Below are 21,156 nucleotides of genomic sequence, written 5' to 3' on the forward strand. Positions count from 1 at the left end.
AAGTAGCAAACAATGGTAACAACAATGTAATATGGTAACGAGCGCGAATGATACAACATGTAATAATAAAGAACCATGACCAAACTCTTTATTGCCTTGTCAGTATACTTCTTCTATACTTGACTCTCATTTTCCTTATTAGGAGTTTGGTTACAGCTTTGGCTTATGCTGCCCAATTCCCCTGAATACTCCAAGTATTTTTTTCAATCAAATTAAACAAAGTGCAAGAAAAATCAGACTTCAGTAGTCAACTTATACATAATTTTTTACCCTTTAATTTGCTGGTTTCCTCTGTTTCAACAATGGGCAGGCAGCTTTTGCTGTTTGCAAAGAATGCTAGACACCAGTTTAGAATATCAATCTAGACATACTTGAGAATGTCAGATACAGAATTGGTATAGAATTCTGGTTGGACTTGGAGTTCCTTGGATAAATCTTGAAAAGCTGATTCATTAACTACACCTGCAAATCATAGCAGCAAAAAGGGTGAAATTCAAAAATAGCCAGATTTAAAGTGGTAATTGAAAAATAGCTACAGTTTCAAATGTAATCGAAATTTAGCCAATTTTCATGTAAAGATAAATCTGAACGAAAACACTGTTCAAAATCTGGAAAATATTCCAGCATAATATATTGGAATTCGAATTTTTTACATGTGAACTTCCAGCATAAGATACTGGAGTTTCAGTATAATATACTGGTCCAGTATAATATGTTGGAAGTTCATACACAGGTGTGTTCCAATCTCCAGTATATTATGCTGGAACTTTCCGTGTGCTGGAGTTATGCTGAAAATTCATACACAGGTGCACCAATCTCTAGTATATTATGTTGGAACTTTCCGTGTTGTAGCAAAATAGTGACTATTTTTCAATGACTTTGCAGCTGGCTATTTTTCAATTACTAGTCCGAAAATTGGCTAGCCCGTGCTATTTTCACCAGCAAAGACAATAATTTTCTTAACAAAGCTATTATTGAAAGTTGAACCAATTATTTTAAAACAAATTGGTAAAAAGGTCAAAATTGCCCCGTTTTATCCGAAATTAAGCAACTTTGCCGGTTCGCCTCCGTTAAGACTTCTGGTGTAGTATTACCCCTGCCGTAAGGAAAAGGTCTCGTTTTTGCACCTAACCCCTACGGGAGCTCAAAGCTAAGGGTAATTTTAAACCTTAATAAAAATTTGAAGGGTAAATTTGGACCCCTTTTTTCGAAGAATTTGGACACGTGGAGTCTGCTCATTTCATGTTGGAGCTCCGTTAATGGCTTTCATGTTGGAGCTCCGTTAATGGCAAGGGCTAATAAGAGACGATTTGCTAACGGTAAGGGTATGAACTATGAATTGACCAAAAGTGTATGAAGAGCAAAATTAAACAATTTCGTATAGTAAAGGGGTAAATTTTGGGCCTTTTCCTGAAAAAATTTGAGGAAATTGAAAGCGTTCATATACCTGAAAAAACAAGGAGAGTTCTACACCCGGCGTTCTGTCCAAATAGAATATCAGTGTCCAATCTGTCGCCCACCATACACATCCTGGATGTAGTGATGTTATATCTGTTGAATGATAAATGGAACCAATTTAGAATGCAAATAATTTTGCAACTCTCAAACTCCCATGACATCTACTCAATGCTAGTACTCTTCCAAACTCATCATTCGACTACGATCTGTGTCACCACCCACAGGCCATCTATTCATAACTAGCTTTCTCAAATAGGTTAATTTACTAGGCTGCATAAAACTTACTTCTGCAATAGAAAGTCCATCAGAAACGTCGATGGCTTCCCAACTACGATAGGCTCTTTTTGGGTTGCTCCGCATACTGCAGCAACCATACATCCCGCACCTACAGTCACAAGCCAAAAAGATCTTTACAAAAGTAGCAAGCTTTTGCAAGAACGCTCGAATTGAAATCACTCTTTATTGATGGACACTAAAATGAAATTCACCAGGCCACTCTTGAAGATCAGTTAAATGTCCCGATGCATCACGGTTGGTCGCAATAAAGAGGCAACCGGGATTCTCACGGATGCAAAGAGCTCCATACCTACATGCAGTCACCACAATGCCATTTCAAGGATCACTTTAGCAGACGGCAAAGATGCCAGAGGTGAATTTGTCTTTCAGATTTGCTTGAAGTACCTCATTTGAAAACATATTTTCCAATTTTCAAAATTATTAGGAAATAGCATTTTTTCATACATTTACTTTACCAAACCCCTTCAATAACACAGACATCAAATAAGAATCAGAAGCTACAATTCAAGTATATCAAAAAGGGAGGCCTAGAAAGAGACATACTGTAGCTTATAAAAGTTGATATATTGGTCAAGTCCAACAACAACAGCTCCAACCTGAAGGTAGAAATAGCATTGTCTGTGCTCAGTAGACAATAATGGAAAAAGAAACCCGTATTAGTTATTAGAAAGGTGTACTTTACGCTCTTATCATGCTCAAAAAGGCAATTTGATTTCAGTTCAGGATTCTTCTTTCCATCTGCCTGCAAGAATGTTCGATTTCAGCTGCAACGCCTAAAAATTATACTCCCTATCTAAAGGGTGTCTATACATATAACAGCACTTTAAAACTCCGAAAATATGTGATGTTCAATTATACTAAATTAAAGAAAGGGGAGAGAGGCTATTGCTGCACAAGTGCTCAGATGAAAAAAAGGATGAAGGGGAGAGAGAGAGAGAGACAGAGAGTTAGAGGGACTACCAGATGTTTCAGACTTCCGATACGTTATTAGGATAAATTATTATTGAAAATTTGATATCAACAAAACGTAATGGGATGACGCCACCACTTAAAGAACCCACAAGATGTTCTTCTAATCCCAACATTATCCAATACCATGACACTACTTACTAAGAATATGAGAGCACAGAGAATCACATACCGGGCCACCTAGTGCTGTAAAACCTGCTAGCTCCAGTTCTTCCAGTATGCCTTCCTCGCCTATTACATAAACCTGCCAAATCAAGTTCAGGTCTAATGAGCCGGGACAATTAGTGAGGAGTTAGACGATAACAAAGTCACATAGACTATGCTTCTGACAAGATGCTTTGGTATGACCTCATTGTGGAATGCTTTTCGGGAAATAAATGAAGATGTAGATAATCTGCATATAAAATTATGGGCAATGACAAAGCTTGTGATATCTTTTTAACTCTGCTGCACACAACCCAGCATCTCCAATTACAAGAAAGAAGTTAATGTGAAAATTGGGAAATATATTGAAATTTGAAAAGAAACAACCAGACTAATTAATATTTTGGACTTTGAGATAGAAATGACAAGACCACAATCACGCACTATACAAGATACAACAAGAATTCCTATGCAACAATGAACTACAAAACTTAGAAACTCTCGTTGTCTAACATGTGCAGAAAGTGATAGAGTACAAAGGAAAAATACTAGCACGTCGGCAACAAAATAGTGCATAATGCTTGGGATCTCAACTTTGCCACTTACTGGTGATGTTACAAGCAGGTTAATGGTGTTAGCTAACCCCATTGGACTCTTCCAGTTTAGTTTAGGAGATTCGGCTTACAAAGTCTAAAATTCATTAAAAAGTTTCAGATCATAAATCACAATGCCTTTGCGGGTTCATTTCCCAAACATTTTGGTGTAAATAAAGAAATTATCATTATGAAGACGTAAGATCACATCATACATAAAATTATAAAGATGGTGGCACAAGTAAATGAATCCTTTAAATCATTTTTATCAGTGCATTTCGACCTTTTTGTCCTTTCTTAAATATTTCGCCAAATTCAATAGGGGTAAGATTCTTTTTAACATGAATATTGGAAATTTGTATCCAAATTTGTTATTATGTATAATTAATCTATCCACTTATCTAGTTCTACTAGATTCCTAACTTTTGTACCTTACATTTTTCTTTCTCTTTTGGTTTAATTGCACTTTGTTTAGATGAACAAAACTACCTTTACTAAAAAATGAATGAAATTACAAAGGTTTTCCATCCGATGGAACAAAGGTTATTGAGACTTCAACAGTAACATTAGGAACAACACTAATGTTTAGTTTGGAATCTGGTCTCTAAATTGTGGGAGGCAAAAAATATAGTTGCGCAATTTTGCCACTTGGAGCCTCATTAATGCTTTGCAACATATTCAAAACCATAAATACGAATCGTCAGTTCATCAGCGGAACTAATCTTTGATTTAAAGAGTACTTCATGTAATTTGTGTAGCAAGTGAAAGTGGATTTCAGAAAACTTTTATCCAAATCATCCAAGGTCTAACATTGCACAACTAGAATGCTACATTCCATATATCGGCAGCCCGGTGCACTAAGCTCCCACTATGCGCAGGGTTCGGGGAAGGGCCGGACCACAAGGGTCTATCATACGCAGGCTTACCCTGCATTTCTGCAAGAGGTTGTTTCCACGGCTCGAACCTCTGACCTCCTGGTCACATGGCAGCAACTTTACCAGTTACGCCAAGGCTCCCCTTCAACATTCCATACATCAGATCATCAAATTTCAAAGTGTTCCCTTCTGATCAGATATTTAGATATCTACCCATATACACTCAGGTGAATACTCATGATAACTAACCTTCTTTTCTATTGGAAAATCATTGACTTTCAGATACATTGCTGCAGCAAATGAGGACGAGAATATCTCATCCTGCAGAAACAACGAAAATTTACTTCTACAAATTGACGAAATGCAGTTTTGGCATTTGTAGTTCTAATAAAACTAGAAATATAAAACCTCATTAACAGGAATTCCAAGGGAATGGAATTTCTCAGCATATTTCCTTCTTGATTTTGTTGAGTTATTTGTTACAAACACCAGCTTCTTACCCTGCAGTTTAACCAACAACATCTCAATCGCAATATACATCATACCCCAGCCAGTTGTATGAGAATACAAAAATCAACATAACACACACATAGTACATGAAACATTAAGCTTAAAACAGTTGTTGTGCATTTGCATCTCAATTCACATTTATGCATACCCACGTGGATAGCCATGTTCTCAAGAAAGAAACTAACTATGCATTTTACCTAATTATAGCACAATGAAGTTTGCCTTAAAAGATAAACTACTGAGTATAGGAACGAAACCAGAATCATTTCCAAGATTTAAACTTAATGAGTTCCACCTTTAAAATTCTCGGCTATGCTTTTAAATTCAGAATCTAAAATTTGTTGAAATTTTGCCCTTTGTCGCATATAAATCTATGTTTTGTATCAAAAATACTGATTCCATTGAACCCGTAGAACTAAGGCTACATCCGCTACAGACTTAAATGGGTCCAAATAGATAGAGGTTTCATAAATAGCCGATTTAAAAATTGTTGTTTCCTTCATTATAGTGTTCCCAATCAGATGCACATCCAAGATTTGAACTTTATGAGTTAGACATCAAAATTCTACCATAGTCCAGTTGATTTGCTAGATTTGAAAATCTATTATTTCTACTTATTTAATTTGAGCTAAAGTTACCAGTTCAAGTAGACCCATAACTTGTACACTAAATCTGCCCCTATTTCCAACAAAACCCCGGGTCCCCATTAATCTTCCTCTTCTATCCTTTTATAAAAAAATTCACAAAATACTCACACAAAAAAGGAAAATGAAGAAAATAATAATAAGGAATTGGAAATACAAGGGAGCGAAGCATGTCAAGTGTCTGGGGAACGCCATCAATCAATTTATCGCCTTTCCAAATTACACCTAAAAAAGGGTAAGAAAAATAAATTTGTAAAAACAATAATCTCTTACATACTAATAAAATATATAAGGTGAGTGATTACCATCGCAATCGAAGAGAAAGGCATCGACAGAATTGACGAGTTCTTTAGCATTCTCAATAGACAGCTGCTGAGAACTTGATTTTGAGATTTCTCCGTTCATCATTCTTGTCTTTGATCAGAAAACCAGAACTCAGCTAATTAATCCACTGGTACAAACTAATTAGTAGGATTTCAGTAATACAGAAATGGAGTAGTAGAATATTTTTATTGGTGTAGAAACACAGTAGATGAATAAAATAGTGCCAATAAGAAAAGGTGAATATGCTGTCTGGTTAATATTCGTGTTTTTATACTTTTAAATTGAAAGGTGGGTAACAGCATTTAACTCCATCCAATTGTGTGATTCTTTTTTCTTTTTTTTTGTCCGAGGGAAAACACACATCCGCTACAGCTTCTCTCACACCTTCCGTCCTTATGGTGAGCACTTTATGCGCACCGATAAACTTTCTCATGTGTAATAGTCTGGAAACCACATAGGAATGTAAACCGTACAGGACTTGACTCAACCCAAAAGATATTGAGCGGGGATTCGATCCAGGTACAGATGACATAACCCTCCAAACTAACCGGGCAACCCTGAATGCTTCAATTGTGTGATTCCATACACGACTAAAAGTTTCCTATTACTTATGTTGGTTACATATACCAGAAACTAGGTGAAGTACTCAAAAGATGAACAAATTAACTCGAATATGGCCAGTGTCAGAAATAAAATAAAAAATATTAGTATAGCGTAGTTAGTATTATAGGAATTTCCACATACAACAATAATAACAACAACAACCACACCTTCTGTACTTATGGTGAGCACTTTGTGCGCACTGATAAACTTTCTCATGTGTAATAGCTTGGAAACCACATAGGAATGTAAACCGTACAGGACTTGACTCAACCCAAAAGACATTGAGCGGGGATTCGATCCAGGTACGGATGACATCACCCTCCAAACTAACCGGGCAACCCCGAATGCTTCAATTGTGTGATTCCATACACGAATAAAAGTTTCCTATTACTTATGTTGGTTACATATACCAGAAACTAGGTGAAGTACTCAAAAGATGAACAATTAACTCGAATATGGCCATTGTCAGAAATAAAATAAAAAAAATTGGTATAGCGTAGTTAGTATTATAGGAATTTCCACATACTATGCGTAAATTCACGACAACCACACCTTCTGTACTTATGGTGAGCACTTTGTGCGCACAGATAAACTTTCTCATGTGTAATAGCTTGGAAACCACATAGGAATGTAAACCGTACAGGACTTGACTCAACCCAAAAGACATTGAGCGGGGATTCGATCCAGGTACGGATGACATCACCCTCCAAACTAACCGGGCAACCCCGAATGCTTCAATTGTGTGATTCCATACACGAATAAAAGTTTCCTATTACTTATGTTGGTTACATATACCAGAAACTAGGTGAAGTACTCAAAAGATGAACAATTAACTCGAATATGGCCATTGTCAGAAATAAAATAAAAAAAATTGGTATAGCGTAGTTAGTATTATAGGAATTTCCACATACTATGCGTAAATTCACGTTCACTATCTCCTTCGTTCCCCCTTTCCTTATCTTCTAATATATATTTTTTCGTCTCGGTTTATCTGATGGTGTTTGATTGAAAAGAGTAACATGCTATAAGTGATTATAAAAACATGTTATTAAGGATTTGTTTTCAAATATAAAAAAAATCATTTAATTTAAGAATAGAAAATTAACTTAAATAGTCGCCTATTCTAATACTTAAACTTTAAAGAGCCGACGGATATATAATATATGTATAGTTTATGAATAATGTATGTATAATTGTGTATAATCTATGTATAGTGACTAGAAAAATTAACAGTAAATTCAACCGGCTATTTGTGTAGATTAATAAAAGAGCATAATGTTCAAGAGCCTCTGCGTATTCTAGCCTAAGCTTTCACGAACAACTAGCCCCAAACTTTGCAGTCTTCTCTTTAGAAATTTGGCCCATTTGACTGTGGAAATGACTATTTTTTTCATGAGAAATTTTCATAAAGCACTATCTTTTAGTAGTAATTAGTCATTTATAGATACTATTTGCTATATTACGGATTATAAATACATTTTTTGTGGTTATAAGATGTATTTGATGTATTTAAGCTATTGTATTCATGAATACAGTAGCAAAAATGTATTCATGAAGTGAAACATATGATTACAGTTGGACAGATTATTGTATTCGACTGTATTCACGGCATGAAATAAGGGATTACACTGTTTTTAAAACGGAAAGTGAATCAATTAACATAATAGACTCCTAATATAATCAACAAACTCAATTATAACACACAGAGTTTGTATTTCCAGTTATAAAAAAGATTTTCAACCGAAAAATACCCAAAAAATATAGCAATCTTCAGAGAAATTATATAATACATCTGAATACATAAATTATATTAATTAAAAAAAATTATGAATACATTCATGGCATATAGCGAGATAATGAATATAATGAAATACATAGAATATACAGCGGGATACATTCAAATACAATGAGAAAAAAAGACAGTGAATACAATGAAATACATGGAATACAACGAGATACATTGAATTACAATGAAAAAAAGACAATGAATACAATGAAATACATTGAAATATATTAACAGAACATCAAGTTGCTCAGCCTCAAACTCCATAGTGTTTTTGTTTAAGAACAAACCCTAATTTCTGGTGAATTCGCCGTTCACCGGAAGCCGGTAGTGAGAAACCAACCGGATTAAAAGAGCTAAGGATTTTGAAAGAATCAAAATTGGGCCATCGGGATTTTGAAAGAATCAATATGTCATGGTAATTCTGCTGCTAACACAAACACACCAACTTTATTTCCAGAACAAAGTAATTGGTTTGGTATTTTAGTGACTCGTTTCCCGCGGAGAACGAGCATTGCTTTGGGTTAGATGAAGTTTGCTGCCTTTCCAAGAATGCGAATACCAATTCTACAATTGAACCCCATTACCCAGAAAGCAAAATTGAAACTTCCAAACACTACACTTGTTGTAGAACACGAGGAGAAGAACAAGAAGGCAAGAGGTTCAATGCAATTATCAAGAATTGAAGAAGGCAAAGCATTTTCTTATCGTGGAAAGAGTACAGAAAGATATGAAATATTGACTGAGAAATTGAGTGAGGTGGATCAATGGAGATGGAGAAAGTGAACCTGCTCTGAAGTGGGCTTTGCACAAATCCGGTGGAAGGAGGAGGAGATCGAAAATTTTAATGGGATGTATCAAAGTGGAGAGAGAAAGAAAAAAGTGTAACTGATTAGCGTATTTAGTTGTTTAGGGCTAAGAGGTAATCGAAATTAAATATTTTGCTATAAACCTTAAAAGATATCTATAGAATATAATTTTTTTAAATGATATTTATTTTCAGAAATTCAGTTAAATGTACAAAACACTGATTTGAAAATATTCTTTGGAAAAAAAAAATTATGTCCAAACGGCTCCTAGGTAAAATTGGATTTATGGGAATACAATATGAGTCATAGGGGAATCCAATGTCTCAAGAAAACAAAAAATGTTCATAAACCACACATATAAGACGGCTATTGAGTCAAAGTTTGTTCCTTTTTTGCTGTTAATTTATTTCTTTTTATTAATCTCCCTGAGCATCTCATATTTTATACTAGAAATTTATTAAACAAAATTTATTTATTTTTATGGACGGAATCTGTTGGAAGTATGCTTTCTATTTACGCTTAATTATTTCCACATTTTCCTTCAATTTAAGGTGGGATTCTCCAATTGATTTGCTTTCTTATTCTTTAAAGATTTTTGATATTATTTCCTCTTTTTATCAAAAAAAAAAAAGGAAAAAGAAAAAGATTCTTGATAGGAGGACGATCCACTAATAAAAGAAATACTAATAATTACGCTTCATTTCGAGCAAGTTAAGATTGACTACATAAATATATCGTGACACTTCATTTAAATTCATGTCACACTTAATATTACGCAAAATATATTGTGTCACTTTATTAAACTCATGTCACACTAACATTACGCAAGATATATCGTGTCACTTCATTTAAACTCATATCGCAATAATATTACGCAAAATGAAAATAAAAATAAAAAGAATTACAAGAAAATAAGAACTAATACTACTGGGATGAGAAAGAACCATTTGATGCTTTTCTAAAATATTATCTTATCTTATAAAGTTTGGATTAGTTATATCTAAGAGCGCATAATGCAACTTAATTATTTAATTACTGAGATTTTTGTGGATCTCTTTTCTTTTTCTTAAAGAAACTGTCTAGCTGAACTTGCCTCTATTTATAATTAGTAATTGCTACTTGATATATTTAACTGAATTAATTAGAGTTTATGCACTTCCATTATATTCAAATTCAGCTATTATACCCTTTCAAGAACATCCCTTCTGCTTTTAATTAGTTTATCTTTAATCCAGATTATTACATTCTTCTACTGGCCATTATTAATCTAGAAGTTGCTTTCTTATTTTAATTATATACAGACAATGACTTCTTCTTTTTTCCATATCTTTCTTTCTGTTTATCCTACATGTGTATTTAAGGCGTAACTTTTTTTTTTTTTTTTTTCAATTGATAGCTCTTGACTGGGATATTTAATGGATAGGTCAACATTGACATTTTATCTCCCTTTTTGATGCATTATTTTTATTCGTTTTAGCAGACTAAGCAGACGGCAGAAAAAAGGGCCTTTATATATATATATATATATATATATACATATATACAAAAATTATATATATTTCTGACTATTATTTTGAAAGCGGCTATACATTATCATTTTCTCATATTCTTATATCATCGAGTCACTTCAAAGCCATTTACATGTAACTTTTATAATATTAAATTTAAAACTTAATAACATAACTTAATATACAAATATTATGATTTGTTTAGATCAAAAAATTTCAAAATATTCTATTTTTATATTTGTTTTCAATCAAATACCATCATTTAAAATGAAATTAAAATATAATATAACAAAATTTCTTATAATATAAAAAATATTTATATAATTTGTCGTAGATCAAATCATAAAAATAACCTCTTACAAAAATATATGGTATAACAACAAATAATAGATTATTACATAGCGAGAACTTAATGCGCCCGGCTAATTATATGTTAGGGTTATGAGTAACCATCAGATCAAGTCAATGCAGTGGACCTCCTTATAGGACCCCAGTTTTCAATTTGGTGAAAAATGTGACCGGCACATTTATTTCCTTGCATTTTTAGTACAAGCTTCTTGAATTCTGTGTTAGGTGACCAATATCCTAATTAGACCCTAACTTTAAAGAAATTAATGGAACTTTTTCTCTCTACTAGACTAGACCAAAATCATTGGCAACTGTGTTTTAGCAATCTCACAAGTAAAAATGACCGTTTTCTGCCATCTAACCAATTAATAAATTATTTTTAAAAAATAAAAATAAGGAATATTCTCTCCATGATATTCCTTTTGCTCCGGGACGAAGCTATAATAGTTTGGATAAATTTAGTAACTTTATTTAGACCTTATATTTTTATTATAAATTTAGTAAATATATAAATATTTAAATGTAATCAATCTATTACGTAACTAAAATAAGTTATAAATTTAATGATAAGTTCATAATCCATAAATTTCCAATTCGAACTCCGTCTCTATTTTCCTCATCTTGTGAAGTTGTTTCCCTCTTTTTTACATAAAAGTACAAAAAGGTAAAAGGAAAGTATGAATGGGGTTGAATGAACATATTTTAGATACGAAAGAATTTAGCTAGTTTTGGACCTAGTTTTGGTTGAAACTTAAAAAAAAAATTGAAGTTTTGTTGAAAAATAATTTTTGGAAGTTGAAGTTGTGTTTGGATATATATATATATATATATATATATATATATATATATATATATATATATATATATATATATTACTTTTTTTTAAAAAAAAAATAAGTTTTGTGATAGAAAAAAAATTAATTTTTTTTTCAAAAACTAGTCATATTCCATAAAAAACAATTTTTTTTTATGTCCAAATGGGATGAATGAACACATTTTAGATAGAAAGAATTTAGTAGTAACGCAAGCAATGATATATAGTTCTTTCATGGAAAGTTCCCCTTCAACTATGTTTGCAAAAGGAAAGTGTTCCTTGAAGCTTTATACTTAATATGATTTTTATTATATTTACCATCATCAAGATTCTTGTTTGACTTTGTGTTTTAAGTCGTCATTAATTAAAATAATATCCACCATTTTATTAACAAATACTCAAGATGTAGACTTGCATTTGCTGCTTCTTGCCACCCATTTATATTTTTACAATTTCTGAATTACCTCATAGGTCCACCCCTTATTAGGGGCGAAGCTATAATGCGGCCAAAAATGATTTAGTTGAACACCCACTAACGAAAAATCATATATTATTTATATATATTTAATTTTGATCTTTGTTCAACGAAAAAAAATTATATTATACATTGGTCAAATATTACTTTTTATTCATATATATTAAATATTAAATTATCTTAGAGAAAAATTTCTAATTCGCCACTATCATAGCTCATATGTAATGCAAAATTCTGATCGACGGAATTTTAACTAGGAAATGTTGAACAAAAGAACATGGGAACAATTATTTATGGCAATTTCATCTTAAACCATGGACTTTCTTAACTTTTTCAGTATACTAACAAATTAACTATGTGAATATATTTTAATTCCGTTGGAAAAAAGAGAAAAACATGTTTCAACTCCTCTTTTTGTGGGATATTTTTTAATAAAAGTGAAAGTGTAGTGTTCTTTTTAAACCACATAATACAAAGTACAAACAGAGATATTCACAAACCAACAAAAGAATTAATAATAAAATGAATTAATCATTAAAAGTTTTTCCTTTTTTTCTTATAACTGCAAAATAGATAAAGGATAAAGTTGTTGTCCAAACAAAAAAAGTCGTCCTTTTTGGACGCAGTCCTCCACAAGAAACAGCCAAATTTCATAGTGAAAGCAAAAGAAGAAAGCCTCTAAATGAGGCAAAAGAGCTTAAACTATAACGTACAAGCTATTAAAGAAGTGGTTATCTTAATAGCAGCTATAATATTTTTGGAATACTTTGTTTATTTTAAGGAAAATACAAAAAGAAAAAAGAAAAAAGAAAAAAGAAAAAGTCAGGCTAAATTCATACGCGCAATTGCAACTCTTTCCTTTTTGTTATTATGATGATTCGGATCAACTTTTGTGGCTTTTTAAAAAAAATGTATTTGCTATTTATCATTAGTATAAGTATGAAATAATTCTGTCCAAAGCTTATAACTCGTTTGGATAATTGTTATGTATTGTTTCATAATGTGTCCTATAGTATTATATTGTATTGTATTATTTTGGTGTATACATTGTTTGAATATATTATATTGTTTGCAATCGTTTCATGGTGTCGACAATATGAATAATAAACTTGTAATATTATAAAAAAGAAGAAGTAAGGTACGGGATATAATTATTATATAAAAAGATAGGGTAAAAACATAACAACAACAACAACAACCACCCACTTTAATCTCACAAGTAGAGTCTGGGGAGGGTAAGATGTACGCAACCTTTCCCCTATCCTGGAAGGGCAGAAAGACTGTTTCCGATAGACTCTCGACTAAAGAAGGTAAAAGAAGCTCTGATAGCAAGTAATAACAAGACAAATAATTAAAAAAACTAAATCGAAGATAGCAACAGAGAATATGAAAGAGTTACCAATAACAAGTAATAGCAAGATAATATATTTAGAGGATAAAAGCATAAAATAAGATTATTTAATAATACGGAAGGACAAAATGAGATTAAAAAAAAAAGATAATGATGAGACCATACCAAATTGGTTGTTCCATAAAGTAATACTTTTTGTGTTACGTAATGACGGACTTAACAATACGATACAATAAATTTAAGTAATAATTAAAACAAATATTATATTTAATGTAATAATATGATATAATAATTAAAAAATTACTTAATTTTATAATCTCTATTAAGATGAACTCAAAACCTCGTAATTTTTCGCTCACTTCATTGATTGAGCAATTGCAACTTGAAAATAGCATTTTTAGAAAACTCAGTTTATTATTATTTTTTTTCTTCTTTTATTATTTAGTCATCCTTCTCTCTCTCCTTCTCTCTCTCCTCTCTTCCATCTTCCTTCCCTCCAATCTCCATCTCTCCTAAAAATCTAACATTTCTGGGTCAGGGTCTCTTTCATATTAAACAGCCATTGCTATATTTTATTTTCTTCAGTTTTTTCTTTTGTAGAGTTTTTTCATCTAAAAATCCAATCTTTGGTCCATTTCTGTATCTGGGGTATTCCCATATTTTGCCTTTGTAATATTTTCTTTTGAATTTGATCCCTTTCATTGTCTTTTCATATAAAAATCCAATCTTGGTCCTTTTCTCTTGTTTTTATTCTTCTTACTCTGAAAATTTGGAGTTTTTTTGACAAATTATAACAACCATTTTGGTGTTTTTTGTAGTATAATATATATCAAAATTTGTTACTTCTCAACACCCATTGACCTAGAAAAGTCAATTCTTATTAATTTGCAGCCTTTTGCAAATGTTTTATGATAACCCATATTTCTTTGGTTAATTGAACTTATACCATTCTTGATCACACATTTGTATTCAATAAAAATTTGATCTTTTCTTATTTTTCAATCAGTTTCTTGTTAAAATTTTCAACTTTTGTTGGTGGGGTTATGTGATTTTGTATTTTTTTTTTTTTTGGGAAAAAATATGAAGCTTTTAGTAAGAGTAATTGAAGCAAAGAACATACCAGCAATGGACCCAAATGGATTTAGTGATCCATATGTGAAATTATCATTAGGAAAACAGAAGTTTAGAAGTAAAGTAGTGAAAAAATGTTTGAATCCATCTTGGTGTGAGGAATTTGCCTTTAGAGTTGATGATTTGAAAGAGGAGCTAATTATTTCTGTTTTGGACGAAGATAAATATTTCAATGATGATTTTGTTGGACAAATTAAATTTCAAGTTTCTCAGGTTTTTGAAGCTAATGATAAGTCACTTGGTACTGCTTGGTATACTTTGCAACCTAGGCATAAGAAGGCCAAAAATAGAGATTGTGGTAAGTTGTTTACTTTTGTCTTTCTTTTTATTATTGATATTGATGATTTTTTGATTTTTTTTTTTGGGCTTGAATGTTTAAGCTGATTTGGATGAGAAATGTTTCTATATTTTTTAGAATATATGATCTTTTTGATGATGGCTTATGTGGTTGCATACTGTGAGTTTTAGTCACGTTAGCACTTTTACACTACGTCCTATGCTTTTCTAGTAGTTGTATTTTGTATAATATTGGCCTCGAGATGAGTTTAAATGGAGTAACATGGTCAGTGAGAATTCATAGCTGACCTTAACTTGTTTATTCATATAACCGACCTCAACTTGTTTGGGATTGGCGTGTGGTTGTTGTTGTTGTTTCAAGTATTTCTGACTTTCCGTTGCATGTTATTAGCAACAAACGCTTCTTTCAACTAGTCGAGATGTTTACAAATTACAGATATATATTGGGCTGCGTCTGCCCGTACCATGGCATCTTAAAGATGGAAATACCAACTTTATTGAATGATCTTTGATCGAATTCAATGTATCAATGAAAAATGGCATTTCTTTTGTGGTTTGCACAGGTCAGTTGAGGATTTAATTGTGTTCTTCCTTTCTAATAGGTCAGATTCTTCTCACAATATGTTTCTCGCAAAGCAATACATTGGCGGACTTGCAGTCCGCTGGTGATCATGGACCACCGTCGAAGAGGTTGTCTGATGTGGCAACTGAACCTCCTTCTTTGTCTTCCAATGGCCCCTTGAGATCATCTTCTCCTCTGAGATCCGAAGAAGCAGCCTCTTCTAAGGAGGAAAAGCCTCAGGCGCAGACCTTTGCTGGTCGGCTTGCCCAAATTTTCAACAAGAATGGGGATGCAGTATCCGCGACTAACGTGAAAGCTCCAGATATAACAGTGACACCTGAAAGTGCCAGTACAGCAGCTTCTGAGAATGCGCAAGAGGAACAGTCCACATCGGGAAACTTTCAAGAACTAATTAAAAGCATGGAGGCAAGAGAACAAGGAAGCGAAGTTTCAAACCTTCCTGGAGTAGTAGTCGATCAATTGTATGCTATTGCCCCGCATGAGTTGAATTCATTCCTGTTTTCACCGGATTCAACCTTCTTTAAATCCTTAGCAGATATTCAGGGATCCACGGAGTTGCGTATTGGACCTTGGAAACTTGAAAATGGTGGTGAGAGTTTAAAAAGAGTGGTCACTTTTACCAAAGCTGCAAGTAGATTGGTCAAGGCTTTAAAAACTACAGAGGACCAAACGTATCTTAAAGCTGATGGGAAGTCTTTTGCTCTTTCAGTTATTGTGAGTACCCCGGATGCCCCATATGGAAGCACTTTCAGGACAGAATTGCTTTACAACATTACTCCTGGTCCTGAGTTGCCTTCGGGAGAACAGTCTTCGAGGTTAGTAGTGTCGTGGCGCATGAATTTCTTGCAAAGCACTATGATGAAAGGCATGATAGAAAATGGTGCACGGCAAGGTATTAAGGAGAGCTTTGAGCAGTATGCAAATTTATTATCTCAGAATGTAAAGCCAGTTGACGCAAAGGACATAGGTTCAGAGAAAGAACAGGTTTTGGCATCTCTAGAAGTGGAGCACCAGTCCGATTGGAAGCTGGCTTTCCAGTATTTTGCTAATTTTACTGTAATATCAACCTTTTTCATTGGGATATATGTGTTTTTGCACATCTTGTTGGCCATGCCTAGCACAATACAGGGGCTTGAGTTTGTTGGTCTTGACTTACCAGATTCTATTGGTGAGGTAATTGTGTGTGGAGTGCTAGTACTTCAAGGAAAACGGGTGCTGGAGCTGATATCACGCTTCATGCGAGCTAGGGTACAAAAAGGTATACTATTATTAGTTTCCTGTTCGGTTAAAGATGGTACGAAGAATTCATCAAAATTCAATATATATTATCCAGACATCAGAAATAGGTGTTTTCTCTCGGTTCCTCATTCTGAGCTGTCACAGCATGTTTGCTATGGATACCATGTGTGGTATACATTGTTTTTCCAAGGTTTTGATGTGTTGTATTGTCGATACTTTTACCAGGAAGCGACCATGGTATCAAAGCACAAGGAGATGGTTGGCTGTTGACTGTTGCCTTGATTGAAGGAAACAATTTGGCAGCTGTTGACTCAAGTGGCTTCTCTGACCCATATGTGGTGTTTACATGCAACGGGAAAACTAGAACCAGCTCAATCAAGTTCCAAAAGTCTAATCCCACGTGGAATGGTATATTATCTTTTGGGGGTTCTATTGTCTTTATTTGAAGTTCTATAGTTGCCGTCATTTGAGCATTTATACAAGATCGTTTCCATTGGTTTTGATTAGTGGTTTGAACCTCGTTACATGCAGAAATATTTGAATTTGATGCAATGGATGAGCCGCCATCTGTTCTGGACGTAGAAGTGTTTGATTTTGATGGACCTTTTAGTGAAGCTACATCTCTTGGGCATGCTGAAATCAATTTTGTCAAAACTAATATAACAGATTTGTCTGATGTTTGGGTTCCTCTTCAAGGAAAGTTGGCTCAAGCCTGCCAGTCTAAGCTGCATTTAAGAGTTTTCTTGAATAATACAAAGGGTACCAATGTTGTCAAAGACTATCTGTCTAAGATGGAGAAGGAAGTCGGGAAGAAGGTAGATCATCTATTTCTGCACTTAATGTTATATGGCCGATGGAACTCGTTAAATATGGAGATTTAATTTTCTTTCTGAGTCCTGCTGAACGGTGTCTGAATTTTTTTGTAGATAAAATTACGATCTCCTCAGACCAATTCAGCATTCCAAAAGCTTTTTGCGCTTCCACCTGAGGAATTTCTCATCAATGATTTTGCATGTCACTTGAAACGCAAGATGCCCCTCCAGGTAGCTAATGTTTATTGATTCTTTGTGTTGATAAATCATTGAATTTGCTTTTGAACAGTATCTTTAGTCTTTAATGTACTTCTGCATCAGTTGGTCGGGATTGTTAATATTATCTTGTCAAAGTTGTAAATGAGTCTCCGCCAACTTTGTGAGCTATGATGCTTTCTTTATTAATGCACCTATTTGTAATTTCTTTTGGTTCAGGGCCGACTATTTTTGTCTGCAAGAATAATTGGGTTCCATTCTGATCTATTTGGACATAAGACCAAATTTTTTCTTCTTTGGGAAGATATTGAAGACATTCAAGTTGAGTCTCCTACTTTGGCGTCAATGGGTAGCCCGAATGTTATCATGACTTTAAAGCCCGGTAAAGGTTTTGATGCAAGGCATGGTGCCAAGACTCAAGATGAGCAAGGCAGGCTGAAGTTTCATTTCCACTCTTTTGTCTCTTTCAATGTGGCTCACAGGTAAGTGCGTCACCTTTTTATGAGCGGTTTGTCTATTTTGAACTAGTATTTCGTGTAGGAAACTTCAAGGGGAAAAAAAAAAGCTGTTGTCAGATAAAACACTGGGTTTCGCGTCTGAGCAGCTTATAGTGATAACAAGGAAATTTAATTCTTTTAATTATGTGTCTAGGACTATCATGGCATTGTGGAAGGCAAGAGCTTTGAGTCCCGAGCAGAAGGTGCAGTTAGTTGAAGAAGAGTCGGAAGCTAAAGGCCTTCAAATGGCAGAAGAGGATGCGATAAGCAGTGACTTCCAAGCTGCAGATGATGACTCTGAAGGCAAAAGCCTTCAATCGGAAGAGAGTGGATCTTTCGTGGGTGTGGAGGATATAAATATGTCTGTTGTTTATTCCTCTGTACTTTCAGTTCCAGTGAGTCTCCCCCCTGCCTTTCCTTTTGTTCAAGAGATTTTGGGGGTTAAATCTATTTGATGGATTTCGGTTGAGATGGGATTGCAGGCCTGCATGTAGCGGTGGTTAAATTGCTCACCTCTGTCAAATCCTGCCCCAATTATAGTTAGACTATCTGTTAATTGCTCAATAGTTATAGTCCGGCATCTGAGCACGTGAAATAGGAATTCTTAATTACGTTTTACATTTCTTGCTCAATAACTTGTTTTGGTTGTTTGCAGACGGACTTTTTCATGGAGTTATTCAGTGGTAATGAACTTGATCGTAAGATCATGGAGAAAGTCGGTTGTCTTAATTATTCTTTTAGTCCCTGGGAATCTGAGAAGCCTGATGTGTATCAGAGGCAACTTTATTATAAATTTGACAAGTGTATATCCCGTTATAGAGGTGAAGTGACGAGCACGCAGCAGAAGTCTCGCCTTTCTGATAAAAATGGTTGGCTCGTAGAAGAGGTCATGACTCTTCACGGAGTTCCACTGGGTGATTTTTTCAATGTAGGGACATTTATGATATGTCGTTTTTCTTTCCATTTAACATCTGCTCACAGTAGGCTAAGAGCTCCTTGTCTGTATATTGCAGCTTCACCTGAGATACCAGGTTGAGGTTGTCCCCTCAAGATCAACAAGATGCAACGTTCAGGTACATCTGGGAATTGCTTGGTTGAAATGCTCGAGACATCAAAAAAGGATCACGAAAAACATAGTTTCTAATCTGCAAGAGCGCCTATTAGTCATGTTCAGCGGAGTTGAGAAGGAATATCTCTCAAAATCTGATCCCGTCGTGATCTAGAGGGGTCCTTTGGCTTTTGCAAACCCTCGGAAGGACTAATTATCGCCAATGTACACAATCCCTGTTGATCCTCATCCACCAAATTTTCGCTGAAGCAATGTTGTTGTATAATAGTTCATGAGTCACTAACACTGGTAGGAAGAAGCAAAATGTGTAAAAAAAAAAAATACACTATGGAGCTCAGTGTATGGTTGAAGATGTCACGAATACTCGGTCAAGACAGTGATCTCCCAGTCGCAACGTTTGGATACATGCTTAAATTTTTAGTATGATACTGTCTTAGCTAGTTTGGAATTGAGGTGTAGTTATTGTATGACATCTTACGTTAAAGTAGTTTCGTGACCATAATATTTTTTGACATTAAACAACTTTCATTACTTCAAACTCCGCGATGAGGAGAAATTTTTTGTTATGTACATAATACTACTACTTATTGTAGGATTTGATAGTTCTTTGGATGTCCAATGTATTCTGTCATTTGGCCAAGTAAAAAACCATTCATGCCATGATTCTCTTTCAGATAACTGCCTGAGGTTAACTTGGAATGAGTATTTTCTTATGTTGTTTTGGTCTTTGATGGACCCTATGGCTGTCCTCTTTTTTATTTTTCCTGTTGCAGGGGGGGGGGGGGGGTTGGCAAGATTTTACTTTCTTAAGGAAAGCCTTAGAGCAACGGTAAAATTGTCTTTGTATGACCTGTATGTCACAGGTTCGTGCTAATGCTTACGGTCCTTCCCGAACCCTAAGTGAATGCAAGATACTTTGTACATCAGACTGTCTTTTTTTTATTTTGGTCATGTGATGTCTGGCTAAGCACTCATTTAACCTTCCATCCATTGGAATGTGTACACCTTTAGGGTCGTTTGGTATATTGGTGGGATATCTCATGGGGTGGGATATTCTATGTGATTAGTTATTCCACCTTCTATATGGGATACTAATCTCACAATTTTAGTGTAAAAGTTATGCCGGGATTAGTTAATACCCCAAACCAAACATGGGATAAAGTTAATCCCAAACTTTTTCCCGGAATTATTATTCTTATCCCATATACCAAACGACCCCCAATTAGTACTTCTATTTTGAATATTTAAAAATTCAATGAATCGTCTACTTATCTTACCAAGCTCTGTATTATATCAACAAACTTTTTGTACCGTAGCATGTTTTTATTTTATTTTTGACAAAAGAAAAGGAAAATAGATCATACATTTTATGTTTTTTCCCCTCTTTTGAATAAAATCTTACCGCCTCTGGTTCATTTTAAATGTTTTGACATATTTATTAAGAAAATCATTTAATAGTATTAATCTAAAGGATTGTTTAATTATATTATGCTTTTATCTTTTCTAATTTAGAAAATTCTATAAGTCATTTAATGGAGTTAATAATGGTAGATTTGAAAAAAAATGTTGTGCTTTCTTGGTTTCCTAAAATGATAATAGTACTTATATTGGCTAAAATTTATTTAGCTAAAACGGAATTTAAAATGGACTTAACGAAGTATAGTATACAAGCCTAAATTATTCTTATCATATCTTCGTATTTGGTATCAATTACAACAACAAACACAGTAAAATTTTACAAGTGAGGTCTGAGAGCATAAAATATATGTAGACCTTACCTCTACCTTGAAGAGATAGAGAGGTTGTT

At 33.9% G+C, this 21,156-nt stretch overlaps 2 protein-coding genes across 2 annotated transcripts; one reads left to right on the top strand and one right to left on the bottom strand.

Annotated features, from left to right (window-relative positions):
• Nucleotides 1-16: 16 nt before the first annotated feature.
• On the bottom strand, nt 17-6,062 carry LOC107816101 (phosphoglycolate phosphatase 2). Its single transcript, XM_016641778.2, has 11 exons — nt 5,796-6,062; nt 5,648-5,715; nt 4,745-4,837; nt 4,586-4,657; nt 2,897-2,968; nt 2,438-2,497; nt 2,299-2,351; nt 1,947-2,044; nt 1,744-1,843; nt 1,448-1,551; nt 17-462 (listed from the first exon to the last, which is right to left on the bottom strand). Exons 1-11 carry the CDS (start codon nt 5,896-5,898, stop codon nt 362-364), a joined length of 924 nt encoding a protein of 307 aa, XP_016497264.1. The 5' UTR covers nt 5,899-6,062; the 3' UTR covers nt 17-361.
• A 7,856-nt stretch (nt 6,063-13,918) lies between these two features.
• On the top strand, nt 13,919-19,887 carry LOC107814033 (C2 and GRAM domain-containing protein At1g03370). Its single transcript, XM_075233583.1, has 9 exons — nt 13,919-14,934; nt 15,536-16,774; nt 16,981-17,163; nt 17,287-17,570; nt 17,682-17,798; nt 18,003-18,265; nt 18,435-18,675; nt 18,936-19,208; nt 19,294-19,887. The coding sequence occupies exons 1-9, from the start codon at nt 14,586-14,588 to the stop codon at nt 19,501-19,503; spliced, it is 3,159 nt and encodes a 1,052-aa protein (XP_075089684.1). The 5' UTR covers nt 13,919-14,585; the 3' UTR covers nt 19,504-19,887.
• Nucleotides 19,888-21,156: the final 1,269 nt, after the last annotated feature.

This window comes from Nicotiana tabacum, chromosome 16 (assembly GCF_000715075.1).
Source record: "Nicotiana tabacum cultivar K326 chromosome 16, ASM71507v2, whole genome shotgun sequence".
NCBI classification, from domain to species: domain Eukaryota; kingdom Viridiplantae; phylum Streptophyta; class Magnoliopsida; order Solanales; family Solanaceae; genus Nicotiana; species Nicotiana tabacum.

Excerpts from the sequence above, each read along its gene's own strand:
- LOC107816101 (XM_016641778.2), bottom strand. The coding sequence starts at position 5,898 with ATGATGAACGGAGAAATCTCAAAATCAAGTTCTCAGCAGCTGTCTATT. Across the intron at positions 1,844-1,946 it reads TGATCTTCAAGAGTGGCCTG|GTGCGGGATGTATGGTTGCT; the intron begins GTGAATTTCATT and ends TTGTGACTGTAG. Across the intron at positions 463-1,447 it reads AACTCTCCTTGTTTTTTCAG|GTGTAGTTAATGAATCAGCT; the intron begins GTATATGAACGC and ends TATGATTTGCAG.
- LOC107814033 (XM_075233583.1), top strand. The coding sequence starts at position 14,586 with ATGAAGCTTTTAGTAAGAGTAATTGAAGCAAAGAACATACCAGCAATG. Across the intron at positions 14,935-15,535 it reads GGCCAAAAATAGAGATTGTG|GTCAGATTCTTCTCACAATA; the intron begins GTAAGTTGTTTA and ends CCTTTCTAATAG. Across the intron at positions 17,571-17,681 it reads AGAAGGAAGTCGGGAAGAAG|ATAAAATTACGATCTCCTCA; the intron begins GTAGATCATCTA and ends ATTTTTTTGTAG.